This window comes from Euprymna scolopes, chromosome 37 (assembly GCF_053919585.1).
Source record: "Euprymna scolopes isolate OS-2025 chromosome 37, ASM5391958v1, whole genome shotgun sequence".
Lineage (NCBI taxonomy): Eukaryota > Metazoa > Mollusca > Cephalopoda > Sepiida > Sepiolidae > Euprymna > Euprymna scolopes.
In genome coordinates, this window is record NC_136518.1 from 5178298 (window position 1) to 5195797 (window position 17500).

General features: G+C 33.3%; 1 protein-coding gene across 3 annotated transcripts in view; it reads left to right on the forward strand.

Annotated features, from left to right (window-relative positions):
- Window positions 1–17500, forward strand: part of LOC145261047 (uncharacterized protein C1orf87-like) — a 164131-nt gene that overhangs the window by 54721 nt on the left and 91910 nt on the right. Inside the window, exon 1 of one of the 3 annotated variants that reach the window (XM_080119207.1) lies at window positions 13802–14599. The exons of 1 other annotated variant lie outside the window; for it this stretch is intronic. In XM_080119207.1, the coding sequence (XP_079975333.1) occupies window positions 14579–14599 (21 nt within the window). In that variant the 5' untranslated portion in view covers window positions 13802–14578. Of the gene's footprint in view, window positions 1–13801; window positions 14600–14755; window positions 15636–17500 lie in introns of those variants that run through there. One more of the 3 variants, XM_080119209.1, reaches the window with a different exon arrangement.

The window sequence follows — 17500 nt, forward strand, 5'->3', positions numbered from 1 at the left end:
GTGTCTATATACGTATGTATGTGTATTCATGGTGTATGTACATATATGTGTATGTTTACAGATATGTGTGTATCTGTATATATGTATATTTGCGTTTAAATATATATGTGTGTGTGTGTGTGTGTGTGTGTGCCAATGACCGTCTTGTGTATGTTTATGTATAAGTATGTCTATGTATGCATATATGTAATGTGTATATATGTATGCATATATGTGGGTTATTTGTATGTGTGTATGTGCATATGTGTATGCATGCGTGCATGTATATATATATGTATATATACCAGTGACCGTCTTCAGTGTCATGTCTGCTTGTGCGTGTGAATTTTTATTTTATTTTATTTTTATTTATTTTTTTTTCGGCAGGACTAAAGTTAAGGTTATCTTCGGGCTTATGGACTTTCAGTACCTGAGGGAGTGGCACTCGTCTGATAAGACGTTGCAATCATCATATATTAATCATATATATATATACATATACTAGTAGGGCGCCCGGCATTACCCGGTCGTAAAATACACTTAAACATGATATTTTGATTAATGCAGATTTCGTATTTATTATTATTTTATATTGGACCTAATATATAGTAATGATTTTAAAAGTAAAAAAAAAAAAATGACTCGTGCGCCAACACCGAGAATCGAAACCAAAACGTTTAGCTTACGATTTATTGTTAGCTCTGTCGTTAATGACTGACCTACGAAAACATATTTGCTGCAAGGCTAAAAATTAAAACATGAACCAATAGCTATATGCATGCATATTCGTAATGCCGTTGTTCAACCTTTACCTGGCAAATTTCTTTCTTTTTTTTTTTTTCTTTAATTTTCACACTTTTGTACCGATTTTCCAAAATATAAATTTTCGCATGGGTCCAAATACCTTATATATGAAATTTCATGTCTGTAGACCAAAAATTCTAGGAATTTGACCGGCAAAATTTTTTAAACAAAAATATATTCTTATACATAAATATATATGGAAAGAGATTTGTGTTTACTATAAGCTTTTTATGCGAATATTACGCCAGTATAAATCTTGTAGAAGATGTGCATGGATATAATTAAACGTAATAGTTAACTTAAGATGATCATCCCATAAGAGAATCGAAAAAAACTAATGAATGTTTAAAAGAATATGGAAATCAGCTAGATCTTTTCCTAGTGAATGAAATTTAACGACCCATATATAACAAAGTTGTATTTTTTTTTAATAAATAGAAAAAAAAGGTTTTATATGAATATCAATACACAAAAAAATCCAGATTTATATATATATATATATATATATATATATATAAAATATATATCTGTATATTACAACAGTATCATGTGTGTATGCAAATCTTATAATATATGTGCAAATATACTGCCGTTGTCTTTGTGTGTATGTACAGTGTCCATATAATTAAGATCTAATGTTCATATTTAACGTAGCATGCCTCTTGACGTCTATATATAAAATACTTCTGTTCGTCTTCTGCGTGAGTGCGTGTATATTCAAATACATATAGTTCACAAACGTATCCTTGTCTTCACAGACAGAGCACATACCTTATTTTAAAGATTCTGTTTTCTGTCGGTTGATCTTTGACTAAAGGGTCTGTAAAATGCTGAATGAAAATATCTCCCTTCGAAGAAAATACCATAACACTCTAGTTATACTTTATACAAATTTATTTCTTTGATGTTCCGCATCTTTGAGTTTAAAAACGTTATTTTAGTTTCTATATCTTGCCAAAACGCGTTCATTAGCGCTTCCGTGGAGGCAAAAATGACGACCGATCCCGTCTAAACTAAACTCGACTGTTTACGTGAATATATCATAATCGCGTCTTTGTTCGTTATGCTCTTTACGTAAACAGGTCAATCTTGCTGTTTTGCTGAACAAACTTTTAAGTCATTTATTATTTCAATTCTATAAATATTTTATTGCGACTTTAAAATTTGTTATTGCTTCAAATATTTATTTTCTAACATTTCTAGCTTATGAAATATTTTATATTTCAATAACATTGCACATTAGTGCGATCATCCATCGATACCTGCAGTTTCATGGAAACACTGGAAATTCTGTCTAATATACAATACTATGGTGCTAAGTTTAAAATAACATTTTGTCAACATGTGATGATTAATTCTATCAGTTACCTCACTTTATTACAGAATTCTTTGAGGCCGCTACACGAGAAATAAGAGACAATCTTTCTTTTTTTATTTTTAACCCACGGCTATGCAGCTAATGAAAACATGAAGTGAACACTACATGCGTTCTCTAAATTTAAAATTAATGTGCAGTTCTAGGAGGTCTAACTTCCCAAGCTTAACCTTCTCATCCTTTGAAAAGGAGTTGGTTTATTGTTAAACATCAGAGTCGTCTCCCCGAGGAAATGCCGAGGCGGATGGCCAAGCAATTTTTGTTCGGCCACAATGCTCTTCCTCTGGGGCGCTGATTTCTGGCCTTGTGTCACATCTTCCGCTGTAGGAGGGAGGTAAATAAATCTTAACATATAAAAACTTAAATTAATTATTAACATATAAACGGTTTATCATAATTAATAAAAGAAAAAAAGACAGAAATAGCATTTTCCTTGGTCTGCCATGATTAAATTTGAAATAGCGTTTTCGTTGGTCTGTTATGCGTAAGTTTGAAATACCATTTTCGTTCGTCTGTCATGTTTAAATCTGAAATAGCATTTCCGTTGGTCTGTCATTATTGGGTTGTTTGCAATAACATTGCTATCGCTAAACACGCAGATAAAATGGACGTATCTCAAGATTCCCCGTCGCTGGCATCCGTTTTTATGAAAATGTAAATTTCAAAAAATAAATCCATTTATCTCTGTCAAGTCCGAACTTATCGATAATCAACGACCGAATGGCGGGAAAAGAGGGCGAATGACGGGAAAAGAGGGCGAATGCCGGGAAAAGAGGGCGAATGGCGGGAAAAGTCCGTTTCCACGCACCAGACAAGAAAAGGCATTTTCTTTCATCTGCTTGATAAATTACAGTTTATTTTTCATTTAGCTTTATTTTTATTTTGTAAACATCAACACATGAGGAAAGAGCAAAAGACTGATGCCCGAAAGGTTAAACGTCTTTGACCTTTCCAATATTTCAAGACACGAAATCGATTCATTGGAGAAAATCGTCTTGGTGTACTAAGTAAATTTCTCCATATTTTCGGTCAGATCAATAGTTTTGGATTTTTATACAATTATTAGCTAAATAGGTTAAAGACATGCACTCAAAGCGCACAATCCTCCGCTAATGTTTATAGACAAAAGTTTGCTTTGCATTTGTTATTAAGTAACTGCTTAGTTATAAAATCTATTATAATAAAGTCGTATTTCTGTTTGTCTGTCTGTTTGTTTTTTTGTTTGTTTGTTCACAATATGTTTAATATATACAAAAGGACACTGTTTCACAAATAGATTTTAATACTGTAAATGGACTTTAGAGTTTTGTGCTTTGGGGCACACCCTAAGAAAGTAAACAATTCAACACAAGCCACTGCATAACGAACACAACTTCGCATAATGTAACAAAGAAAAAGGTTTATTCCGGAAGTCATTGGCGAATGTTCGCAGGAAGATATTGTTCCGGATTAAACCTAGCCTCTAGCCGTCTCGTGCTGTCACGGTAGTTATTCCTTGTAGGGCGCCCGGCATTACCCGGTCGTAAAATACGCTTAAGCATGATATTTTGATTAATGCAGATTTCGTATTTATTATTATTTTATATTGGACCTAATATATAGTAATGATTTTAAAAGTAAAAAAAAAAAAATGACTCGTGCGCCACCACCGAGAATCGAAACCAAAACGTTTAGCTTACGATTTATTGTTAGCTCTGTCGTTAATGACTAACCTACGAAAACATATTTGCTGCAAGGCTAAAAATTAAAACACGAACCAATAGCTATATGCATGCATACTCGTAATGCCGTTGTTCAACCTTTACCTGGCAAATTTCATTTTTTTTTTTTTTAATTTTCACACTTTTATACCGATTTTCCAGAGAGAGAGAGAGGGGGGGGAAGGGTTCAATCTGGTTGGCGTCTCTCTCGGTAAGGAAGAGTTTTTTTTTTCCTTCAAACCGGAAGCTGTCAAAGTTCCCTAGGGGTAGAGAAAGGATCAATGCGCCGCACCCCTGATTGGTCAGTATGTAGCCGAATCACACAGGGGAGAGGTATTGATTCGCAAAAGAAAAGTTCTATTTGTTTCAGCTACAGGACTCTTATATACTTTTATTTCTATATGATTTCTATGTATACTATTTATTCAAGAGATCATCTCATTTGCATATTACATTACAGAAAATCTATTTTAATCATTAGCTCTAAATTTTTAATGGAAATTAATAAAAGACTTATTTTAAGTATTCTGTGTTAAATATTATATAAAGTTGATTTATTTAAATTGTTTTTAAATGAATTTACATTTAATTTATATAGACTTCCTTCAGTCATGACAGACTATAGATACCCACGGTAAGGGTGCCTGCGCGTGCAATTTTTGTGGCAAAAGTTGCGCAATCTCCAACCACACCTCTCTTCAGTCGAGATTGTTGAATACCAGTTGCAAGTAGAGGTTCAGGACGACTGGAAACAATGCCGAGATAAGCGGAAAGCACATACAGCAGCTTGCCTTCCCAAATGGTCACCCATCTGGTAGTGGACAGGCTCAATGTTGCTTAACTTCGGTGGTCTGACGAGAACCGGTGTGTTAACGTGATTTAATATAATTTTGATTATAATATAACCAACATCAGCTGCGTTTAAAAACGGAAGTAAGTTTTCGTTTAACCTATGAGTTATTTCCCTTTAAGCTATGAGATTTTATTTTCCTGTGATAAAGATATCTCGTTTTAGGCTTTCAAAAATCCAAAGTATGGTCAATTTTCAGGAAAATCGTAACAATTTAGGATATTTGGTTTATCTTAAATTGTATATGACAAAACCCTTCGCCCGATAATATGTTTGTATACCTGGCAAACCCGGTTACGTGTCGCTAGTAAGCATATAAATTGTTTTAGATAAAAATATTAAAATTTTAAAAATAAATGATTAAATATATTTTTAAATAGTAACTCTAAGGTAGGCTCTCTCTACCCTGTTAGAAAATTTCTCAGACCTGAGAGTATCCTGCACCTCTACAAGCCGACCATTCGCGCATGCATGGAGTATTGTTGCCACATCTTGGCTTGTGCATCTGCTACTAGTATTTCGCTCTTAGAGAAAGTTCCCAAAAAGAGCCTCAAATCTAATAAGTCTCGTATTATCAACCAAGCGCTAACCTCTGTCCTATCATCGCCGTAATAATGGAATGAGCTCTGATGAACATATAGCACTTGTGCCCCTTCGACGTACATACTCTCGCCCCACCTGACAAATAGCAAAATCCCACCCATTCACTGTAGAAGTCCATAGATAATGGAAAGCCTTCTTGTCAAATAGTTTCTTCTTTCGGATTGCTAAACTTTGGAATTCCCGCCCTCTTTTCTGCTTCCCTTACAGTATTGAGATGCAGAAATGTAAATATAATATGAGCAGACATCTCACTATTCATCGTAAAATTTTTTTTTTTTTTTTTTTTTTTTTTTTGCATTTTCACTCCAAACAAGGCACGGTGCCACTTTGATGTGGGGAGCTACTACCTGATACATAATTACAGGGATACTATGTAGGGAGTTGAGCAGCAAGATGTCTGTTTACATTACACTTGAACTTCTGCATGTCGGTATAGTCGGGGAAGCAGGAACCCGGAAGTGAGTTCCAAAGTCTGGCAGTCCTGGGGAAGAAACTATTAGAGTAGAAGGCTTTCTGGCATCTGGGGATCTCTACTGTGTAGGGGTGGGACTTTGCTGTTTGTCGAGTTTATCGCGGGTATTTATGTCGAGTGAGTACAAGGGTTTGTAGTTCCTCGGGGCATCTACCATTAAAATATTTGTAAAACAGGCAGAGGGATGCAACATTTCGTCGATGGGACAGGGACTAAAGCCTAGCTGACAGTTCGAGACCTATTAGGTTGACGACTCTCTTTTGAACCCTGTCCAAGAGTGAGAGACTAGTAGCAGATGCACCAGCCCAAATATGACAACAATACTCCATACATGGGCGAATGGTGGCTTTGTAGAAGTACAGGACGCTTTCAGGCATAAATAATTTTCTAGCATGGTAGAGGGAGCTTACCTTCTTTGCATCAGCCACGGCAATGCCCTCGATGTATCTGTTCCAACTTATGTTCCCTATGAACGTTAGGCAGAGGAGTTTCATCTTTCTAAAATCATTTCTTCGTTTGTATATTTTAAAACTAAACATTAATCAGAAGTGACTTTTCCAGGGCATTCATCGGCAAGCCTAAATATGCGATGAGGCTTTATAATTTAAGTATTTGTTTTTTGCGGATTGTTATCCTCATCTTCACACTTGTTGTTGTTTCACCACGTTTCGGCCAACTATTCCTCTGGCCTTCTTCAGGCGTTTAACCGCGACGGAATAGAAATGCTGAGTCTTGTAACGGAATCATTATTAACATATAAACGGTTTATCATAATTAATAAAAAAATAAAAAGAAAAAAAAGAAAGAAATAGCCTTTTCCTTGGTCTGTCATGATTAAATCTGAAATAGCATTTCCATTGGTCTGTCATTATTGGGTTGTTTGCAATAACATTGCTATCGCTAAACACGCTGAAAGCATCCTGAGCCTTGTAACTGAATCCCCAGTGATTCCTTCCTTCCATAGTTGTTGTCTTACCACAATTTGGCCAACTAATTCTCTGGCCTGCTTTGTAGAAGGTCAAAGAACAAGTTGGCCGAACCGTGGTGAAATAAAAACAACAACTATAAAGATGAGGATAACAGTCCGCAAAAAGTAAATACTCAAATTATGAAACCTTATCTCAAAGGATTCCAAAAAATGAAAATAAAAATAATACAGAATGGAATTGCTAAGCAATAACAATCCGCAAAAAATAAGTACTCAATTTCATTCTGGTCATATATTTTTGATTTGTATCTATATGACTTAGCTGTGCAAACTGCATATTTGTCTAGCTAACATACTCTCTAGCTAATCGTACGGCCTCAATCTGTTACAATAGTACCAGAAAAAAAGAAATGACAAAGTTTGACTTTGGCGCATTGAATTGTCACATCGTCTATTGTCCTGGAAAGGAAAATATTGTTGTTTGCATCTACTTTTGCTTTACAAGACTTTCGCTATCTTCGTCGTAAATTATGCGATCCTCAATTTATACGACTAGTCTTTTTTCTTTTTTTTTCATTTTTCCATTTTTTATCTCTCACCCGACTAAATAAATTTATCTAAAACTTTGTAGCAGTAACGACACCTCGCGATTTGAGATTTTGAATATCTTTGGTTTATAAGCTTAGTGCTGATTGGTACTAGCAATCAACTTTCTTTCTGGCTTGCTCAGTTATGTGTAATCTCTCAGACGAGCTGGGCACATGACAGAGATTATAAAAAGGTTAAACGCACGTAAATTACCTCCCCCCTTCCCCTTTCTCTCTCTCTCTCTCTCTCTTTCTTTCTTTTTCTCTCTCTCTTCTTTTCCGGCTCCCGGTACTGATAGCATACTTCACGAGGCTGCGACAAGTCCCCAAACTTTTTGGAGTAAAACAGAACCTACCCGGACCTTTGGCCCTGGGTTCGACGTCGTCAAGGAGAGTCCATCATGTCTACTTCCGGTCCATAACTTCAACACAGGTTCATGAACTCTTTCTTTTCCAATAGGATTGCCTAACTTTTTGTCTTTGTTCATACATATGAAATCATGCTATTGCTAACCTTTTTCACAACGAAGATAATCAATATATATGTTGTTTTTCGTTTTGTTTTTTTTTTGTTGTTTTTTGTTAGGACGATGGATTTTTACATATTTTACGTTTTATGTATATTTATACTAAGTTTTTAAAGTTTTATACGAACCGTTTTACGCATATTTAAGGCACTATTATTAATTTCTCATTTTTAAAAAAATGTTTTGCTTATTTTGTGACGTTCAAATCACATTTCGTCTGTTTTTTTGTTTGTTTTTTTGTTTGTTTGCTTTTTTACAGTGTAAAATAAAGGATGTTTGGTGCTAATGCAGAGAGTGATCCGCGCTATTTTTTAAATCGTATTTCCACGTTTAATTAAAGTTTTATGATATGTTTTTTTTTATTCAATTGTAAGGATAAAGAACAGATTAGGTACAAAACTCCCTCCACATGTTAAGAATGGCTTTTTAAATAATAACCTTATTATTTCAGCACGGATCACTCTCTGCATGAGTACCGAATGCTTATATGCGATTTAAACCCTGGTCCTTCCTCTTCAATATAGAGTACAAATTACGATGAATCAATTTCATTTTATTAGGTTTTAACTGGTATTTTTTTTTTGTTATGGGTGTCGAATATTCGTGTCATACCTAGATATTCGTTTCCAGCATACTCGAAAACCTATAAAAATCGTCATTTTATAGGCGAGTGTTGAGGTGAAAAGAAAGTAGAAGAAAAATGTCAAAAGTTATTGTTATTGTACGCATCAAGAAATATAAAGCTTAAATATGTAAACATTATGTAGTGATATGCAAATTAAGTATTATTTGCATATGAGCAGATAGCTCATATGCAAATTAAGTATAATTTGCATATGAGCAGATGGTTCATATTTATAAACTGACACCAACTAGAACAGGTTGGTTGTTGTACGCTTACTTAGCGTTATACACGACATATCACATTACATAAGCAAAAAAAAACAAACATGGCGGCTCTTTTTTTTTTTTTTTTTTTGCTATCAACGAGTCTAATACGCCCATGTTTGTTGTTAGGGAGACGGACGAATAAAGGTTTTTCGCCTTCATCGTGCCAAAGTTCAGTGCCTATAGATTGGCAATGAGAATTTGCCTTGCCCAATAAGATTAGACTACTTTTAGTGGTAATTATTACAATAAACAAAGGGAGATAATTATTTCAAGCAAAAAAGGAAGGTAAATCTTCTTTTAAAATAGGAAAGAAATTGATATCTTAACAATCAAGTTTGTATAGGAAGAGAGTTTCTTAGCATCGCCGATGTATCAGGTGTATCAGAATTTGGGGGGAATTTTTGACACCCTTTACACGAAACTGCGAATAAAATATTTAAAAAAAGCTCGTAATTTCTCTTTTAAAAGTGGGTTGTTTATTTTCTGTATGGAATATACTTCCAAAATAAACTATTAAAGTTGTTTAAAAAATAATAGAAATTTTATTTTTTTTAAAAAACTGTTTACAAAGTGCCGGCGCGCTTTCATGCAGCCAATTTTTTTTTTTTTTTTTTTGCGTAATGAAATCAATTGAATTTTACGAGTTAATTTTTTTCAATTTTTAAAATTTAAAACTCTATCAACATTATTCTATTTTTACGATATTTTCAGGGTCAATGTGAAATTTTATGCTCTTTCTAATAAACCGAATATAATATTTTAGACAAACGTTTTTTTTTAATTCACCCGCCCCCATTTTGAAATGTCTATTAAAATTTTAATAATTAATTTACGTACCAAACTTTTATATATCACAAATTGAAGATAAAAGATCAATAAATAATATATTGTAAATTAAAACAAAAAAAAAGAAGTGTTTTTTTGGAAATTTACCTGTAAAGTCCAAATTATAAAATCTTTTTTTTTTTAAACCACGTTGATTTTTTTAATTGGAAGCCTATGTTCTGCTTATATTGCCCAGCAAGTAGTGGACGCTGACGACAATTTTTTTCTATTTCATTCAATGTTTTCTTTTTTTTAGATATTAAAAAAAAATTCACTCGATAAAGAAGAATGAAAATATAATAAATCAAACATTTATGTATTTCTTTGAGAAAAGAAAAAAAACTCCTCTAGTGTTTTTTTTTAAAGCAAAAACATATAAGCAAAATTTGACTATTTTAAACAATGGGAACACATATTTCTTCAGGCACAAGGTTAGACGGCTAACGCGAACGTGCGGTTTTTACTGCTTTCTGTCCATCCATAGTTCTAAACAAGGACAAACGGCTACTTCCGGTTTTTCGATAAAGACGTAAAAATGCTTGCTTAATCGCGCTTTTTTCAAACAAAATTCTTTTATTTAAAAAATAAATGGAATTTAAAATATAAATATGGATAAATTCTGAACAATGAAGAATGGAACTAAACATTCAATAGTATTTTTATAGGTAAGTGATTTTTTTCGAATTTATATCGATTTTTTTATAACCGAAGTAAAATTTCGTTGATTTTCTTCAAATCTTTTTTTAAAGAAGATCGATTTAAAAAAAACGAATATTGCATAATTTGCAATTAAACCTGTTTTTTTTTTTTAATTTGGTCTTTGCCCCTTTAATTGAAAAAAAATTAGGGTTTGAATTACATTTTTCAAGTAGTTATAAGCTTGTAAAGATAGGAGGTCGAATTATGCAATTTTTTTCACTCATTTTTAAGATCGGTTTCTGACACTGCTATAGTATCGATCGTGTTGGATTCCAGTGAATTTCCGGAAATAGCCGACAATGCTTTCCGAATGTTGCCGATCACGGATTCCTCGTCTAGATAAACGTTAGCGAGATAGAAATAGACAGACAGACAGACAGACAGACAGAGAGGGTGGAAGATATGAGAAAGAGTAATACAAAATATGTAAATATAGAAAGCCGGCAAGGGGGCGAACAGAATCGGGTTAAGGAGGAGAGATGAGCTTTGATGCGGGTGGGGGCAGTGCGAGCTGTTAATTGCTAGACAAGAGGATTAGAGGAAGACTTAGCTGTGTGGGGGTGGGAGTTGCAAAAGTCCAGCGGTTTTAAAAAAGCAGAGATGGGTGATCTGACCCGGATGGACACGTGGACGGCTGGGTGTCGAGAAACACCCGTCAGGTTTTATAACAATAACAGTAACAGAAACAAAGAAGGAAAGGAGAAGGAGAGATGGGGGAGAGAGAGCATTGCATAAAAAAGAGAGTCTTTGCTTTATAAATTTTCAATGATATGTTTCCATTTGTACAGGGGGGGGGTTATATCACCACCACCGAGAGAGTAGGCCAGTGAACATGACAGTGTAACGTCACTTTCTGATTAACTTGTAGGTATAGAAAGTTTCCGGTATTCAACCACGTGGTCACGCTAATAGGCATAAAAACATATGGCTGTGTTACCGATGTTTTAAAGAGAAAGAACAATTTTCCATTTGGAATAAGTGAACACGTACATCAAATCCGTTGCCAATGTCGCTGGAAAAATAGTAGGATCATTCTACCGCTCCTGTTGATGCAATTCTCTATCTATATAAAAGTCAAGTACGTTCAAGGATGGAATACTGCTGCCACATCTGGACAGGAGGCGCTTAAAACAGCCTATCCTGCCTTGACAGAGTACAAAATAGACTTTGTGGCTTAGTGAGGGATGCCCTTTTTCTCTTCCTTGCAAACTCTCTCTCCCACAGAAGAGACGTTGCGAGCCTGTCTTTCTTTTATCGTTACTTCCATGGACAAGTGCTCGTCTGAGCTCCAATCCCGATTGCCTCCTCGCCAATCTTTCATGATAAACACCCGTCTAACTGAAACCACTGTCAAAAATTTTCCCCACTCTTTGACTGACGTAGATTCCATGAACAAAGCTTTCTTTCTTGCACGCCAATGGAACTCTGTTCCGTCTGCCTGTTTGCCACCCGACTACAACTTGGATGTCTTCAAGTCCAACATAAACAAATTCCTGATGAACCGCCCCCTTAAGTAAGACGCATTATCAAATCTCCATTACTAACGATTACTATGATATTGTCCCATTGATTACTGTACATGCAATAACCCTTATCCTCGAGTTGCTTCCGGGTCTTGATAAGTGGTGATTTCCATGTAAAAAAATATCTCAACGTTAAAGAGAATCAGATAATAGACACCCATATATATATATATATATATATATATATATATATATATATATATATATATATATATATATATATATATATATATATATATATATATATAAGTTCCGTGGTTCAATTCTGAAAAAACAACATATAGAGACATATATTCGATTTAAGAATTTATTGTTTGACAAATGAATATATAGAAGGGGTTATTTTAATTTCCTTAATCCATGGATTTTCAACAATGGCCCATATCCCTTCTATATATTCATTTGTCAAACAATAGATTCTTAAATCGAATATATGTCTCTATATGTTGTGTTTTCAGAATTTAAAATTGAACCACGAAACTTATATATTGCTCTATTCTTAAATATTGAGCTTTTCCTTCTTGGCTAGGATCTCCTTGAAAGTATTACTTCAAGTAATATCTATCAGGATTTTTCATCTGAATTCTATCAGTGTCTTATCTCGCTTTATATATATATATATATATATATATATATATATATATATATATATATATATATATATATATATATATATATATATAATGAAAATAATGGAAATAGTATTCCGACAAAATAAAGAAAATAAAAAGGAACAAACCGTATTATGTGTTCATCAACGTTTCGTCTTTATTTCGAGACTTCCTCTGGATGAATGAGATTAAGAAACCAAAAAATATACCAGTACAAAATATTTGAAAAATTTTCACGTGCACAGTGTGTCGCAGTTCTATTTCAGAGAAACGGAAAATTGATGTTGGAAATTCAAAAAGGAGGGGGGGCTGGCGCTGTTAAAGAGAAGGAAATTTTAGTGACGTCATATAGTCGTTAATTTAATTTTAAAACTATGAACGCCAGTTTATATTCTTATTGGGAAAAAGATATATCTGTTGAAATTCAAATATAAGTTTGTAACAGAAATGAAATGAGTGTTTTTTTATGTAATTTATTGATTGAGATTATGTGTTAATTATTACAGGGGGTGTTTGAATGGTGTGAAATTAACGACTATATGATGTCACTAAAATTTCCTTCTCTTTAACAGCGCCAGCCCCCCTCCCTCCTTTTTGAATTTCCAACATCAATTTTCCGTTTCTCTGAAATAGAACTGCGTCACACTGTGCACGTGAAACATTTTCAAATATTTTGTACTGGTATATTTTTTGGTTTCTTAATCTCATTCATCCAGAGGAAGTCTCGAAATAAAGACGAAACGTTGATGAACACATAATACGGTTTGTTCCTTTTTATTTTCTCTCTCTCTCTCTCTCTCTCTCTCTCTCTCTCTCTCTCTCTATATATATATATATATATATATATATATATATATATATATATATATATATATATATATATATATATATATATACAAAGGAGTCACCACTTATCAAGGCTCGGTTGATCTTGCGCCATTCGAGTAGCCAATCTTTGAACTCTCTCCAGATACTGGACATCATGATAAATGGTGACACATTAACAAAATAAAACCGTACTCTTATAATTACCTGTTAGAGCCTGAGCAAATTATATCATCATACCAATTGAAGATACGTCCTCGCTAATCAATCCAACAAAATCACTGCAATTTCTTTTCTTTTCTTTTTTTTTTAGTTGAGAATGGCCTTGCATTTGTCGGGGTAAGGTATGATTTTTGTGCAGTTCTAAGAGATCCACCCTACCAGGCTTTACCTTCTCTCTTTTCAGAGGGTTGGTTTATTGATAATCAACTGAGATGCCGACGAGGCTGCTCAGGAATTTTTTGTGTGGGTGGAGGAAGAGTGCACCTGCTCTTCTGCTCTGGCTTTCCAATCCCCCCACCACACCTTCCGACCTTGTATCACATCTTCCTGCCACTTTTTTAACCAATGCGAAACGAATGCAGTCTGACCCGTAATAGCTGTTTTCGATCAACCCACCACCTCAGATCCTCTCCCTGTCGCCCACCCAACAAGTTGAGATGACACGATGTAATCAAGGCTAGTTCTGATTATACTAAAGCTAATAGCAAATTAAATTTCATCAGTGGTGGTGGTGGTGATGGTGGGGAGTCACCAGGACGGCCGGCTCGTTGGTCTTTTCTCTTCGAAAAGCGGGCGACCAGAATATGTTACATGGAGATTTGGGGACTATTTTCGTCGTTCATTTGTAGCCGCCGGGAATAATTACCTTCCAAAAATAAACTTGTAAAATCAAATCTCTATCTGCCCATAAATGCAAGATTTTTTTTTTTTACGTCTAAGAAATTCTGATCGGATGTTATCATTTTTGTGCGTCTTCTTAAATAATCAAATCTTATACCTGTTCCGCCATTACTGATCATCATCATCAGGGTGCTGTCTAACATCCTACCCGAGACTCATCAACCCTTATCCTCTAGAAGCCCTTATGTGAACCCACCTCCTACTGAAAAAAAAAAAAGAACGTCTTGTTCTGTTTGATTCATTTATATGAAAGAAAAAAACGGAAGACATTATCTAAAATACCAAAAAAAAAAAAAAAAAATACGGTTGAATAGGATTTCAAATGAAGTAAAAAAAAATGTTTTTAAATAAGACAGAACGAAAAAAGGATTAAAAAAAAAATACGGTTGAATAGGATTTCAAATGGAGTAAAAAAAAAAAAAAAAAAAATAAGACAGAAAGAAAAAAGGATTTAAAATTTAAAAAAAAAAAATAACATGACTAAATTTGGCCGAAGGGTAAGTCTTTTTAAAAATATAATAGCTGATAACCGTTTTGAGCTAATTTATTTAACCAAAAAAAAAAAAACGATGGTTTTTCAGAATAACAAAGCAAAAAAAAAAAAGAAAGAAAGAAAGAAGACGAAAAAATAAATGTATAACAAATAACGGCAATCTTGACAATCGTAGGTTGAATAGGAAACATGGTTGCCAGACGCTGCTAACGTTATTTGGGGAATGAGAAATGCGGAATCTGAATATATAAAACGAAATACGTTTTAAAAACCGCATGAAGTCGTTGTCATAAACATCATTTACAAGGCTTGTTGTTGCTTAAATTGGCTCTTGATATATATCTGAGGCGGGAGGGGATAGCACCATACGAGTATTTTTTATTGGTAAAAAAAGTTACGAGTCAGAGGTAAAAAAAAAAAAGAAAAGTGTTTTTTTTTGTTGTTGTTTTTTCAGCAACAACTATTAAAGCGTATTTCGTTTAATATCCGGATTTCGCATTTTTCATTTCCCAACTTATGCCAGCTTCGGTCAACCATGTTTTCTATTCAACCTACGATTGTCAAGATTGTCCAAATAACCGTTACTACAGGCAATATAAGTTAATCTTGTACTTATCAGGATGAGTTTTGTGTTTTAACTTATTTTAAAGTGTGTTTTCCTTAAAAATAACTATAGTGTAAAGCCTGTAGAGTTAGAACGAAAAACAAAATAGTGGTCTGGATAGAACCATAGTCAAATCTCGATAATCGCCTAAAAATTGAAAATTGAATAAATTACTGATAGAAATGAATCCAATACATGTCACTAATCGTGAGAAAATGTAACGTTCTCCGAGTATTTGGTTTGATTTTTGATATTTGAGTAATTATCGAAGCTCGATTGAAATCACCTTTTTATTTTTCCTTCTAATTCGACTGTCTTTATGCTCCCTTTATTTTCCAATAAACGAATGATTTAAAATAAGTTAGAACACATAAAACTTATCCATAAAGGTAGAAAAGTAGCTTAGCTTGTGTTGGAAATATTCTAATATGCATATGTGAGTATTTTTTTTATAATTTCTGTTGCTTTTTTTTTCTTTTTTTTTCTTTTTTTTTTGCTTTTTTTTTTGCTTTTTTTTTGCTTTTTTTTTTTGCTTTTTTTGCTTTTGTTTGCTTTTTTTGCTTTTTTTTGCTTTTTTTGCTTTTTTTGCTTTTTTTTGCTTTTTTTTTTGCTTTTTTTTGCTTTTTTTGCTTTTTTTGCTTTTTTTTGCTTTTTTTTTGCTTTTTTTGCTTTTTTTTGCTTTTTTTTGCTTTTTTTTGCTTTTTTTTGCTTTTTTTTTGCTTTTTTTTGCTTTTTTTGCTTTTTTTTGCTTTTTTTGCTTTTTTTGCTTTTTTTGCCTTTTTTTGCTTTTTTTGCTTTTTTCTCTTTTCTTTGCCTTTTTTGCTTTTATTTTGCTTTTTTTTTGCTTTTTTTTGCTTTTTTTGCTTTTTTCTCTTTTCTTTGCCTTTTTTGCTTTTTTTGCTTTTTTTTGCTTTTTTTTTTGCTTTTTTTGCTTTTTTTTTTGTTTTTTTGCTTTTTTTGCTTTTTTTGCTTTTTTTGCTTTTTTTTGCTTTTTTTGCTTTTTTTTTGCTTTTTTTGTTTTTTTTTGCTTTTTTTGCTTTTTTTTGCTTTTTTTGCTTTTTTCTCTTTTCTTTGCTTTTTTTGTTTTTTTTTGCTTTTTTTGCTTTTTTTTTTTGCTTTTTTTGCTTTTTTTTTGCTTTTTTTTTTGCTTTTTTGCTTTTTTTTGCTTTTTTTTGCTTTTTTTTGCTTTTTTTGCTTTTTTCTCTTTTCTTTGCTTTTTTTGCTTTTTTTTGCTTTTTTTTGCTTTTTTTTTGCTTTTTTCTTTGCTTTTTGCTCTTTTCTTTGCTTTTTTGCTTTTTTTTTTGCTTTTTTTGCTTTTTTTTTGCTTTTTTTGCTTTTTTTTGCTTTTTTTTTGCTTTTTTTTTTTTTGCTTTTTTGCTTTTTTCTCTTTTCTTTGCTTTTTTTGCTTTTTTTTCTCTTTTTTTGCATATTTATGAGCGACGGAAAAAAAGTCGGCGTCGTATCTTTACAGAAAGAACTTCAATGAAGGAACTGTAAAAATTACCCTTGTCCCTCTGCCCCTCGAGCTCCCCAAAGTCAACAGAAATTAGACCATTCCTGTAATAGTCCGGTCCCTGTTGATTTTGCTGTGGGAGTTTTTAGTTCCGTGCAGCTGCAGTGCTTGGAAGTCCACTCTCTCAGGCTTTGCCTTCTCTCTTTGAAAAGGGAGTTAGTTTATTACTGATCGCTTGAGGGGTCCTCATCGGGGAAGCTGCCAACGGAGCTGCATAGGCACTTTTTTCAGATCAGAGTGCCCCTCCTCTGGGTCACTGACTTCTACGTCCCTTTTTTTGACCCTAGTGTCTAAGTTCTTTTGGGAGAGAACTAAATACCGTTCTAAAGACCTCTACCGATAATAAAATGCCATAGGTTATTCCCCTTGGCCGGAAGCAGCCCTTCCGCCATTATAACATTGTACAATAACCACAGCATGTATTAGTTAATGAAACTTATATTAACCGTATACCAGTCTCTTCTCATTTTTCAAATATCTTTTCACTTACCACAATTTTCATTAATAATTAAATTTTTATATTATCGTTTTTCGTAATTTTTGGATATTTTATTAAACTCGACATGGCAATAAGTAGATACCATTAGTTTTACTTGAAATTAAATATTTTGATCTTCGAATTTTGCTATTACAACGAAGAAGCGATAAATATTGTTTTATCTCGTTGTTTTTATTAAATATTCACTGAGGACTCATTTCGAGTTAAAATCTATTTACTATTACACATGTAATCTTAAAAAAAAAAAAAAAACAATGCGCTTTAAATGTGTACATATGTTGAAATAATT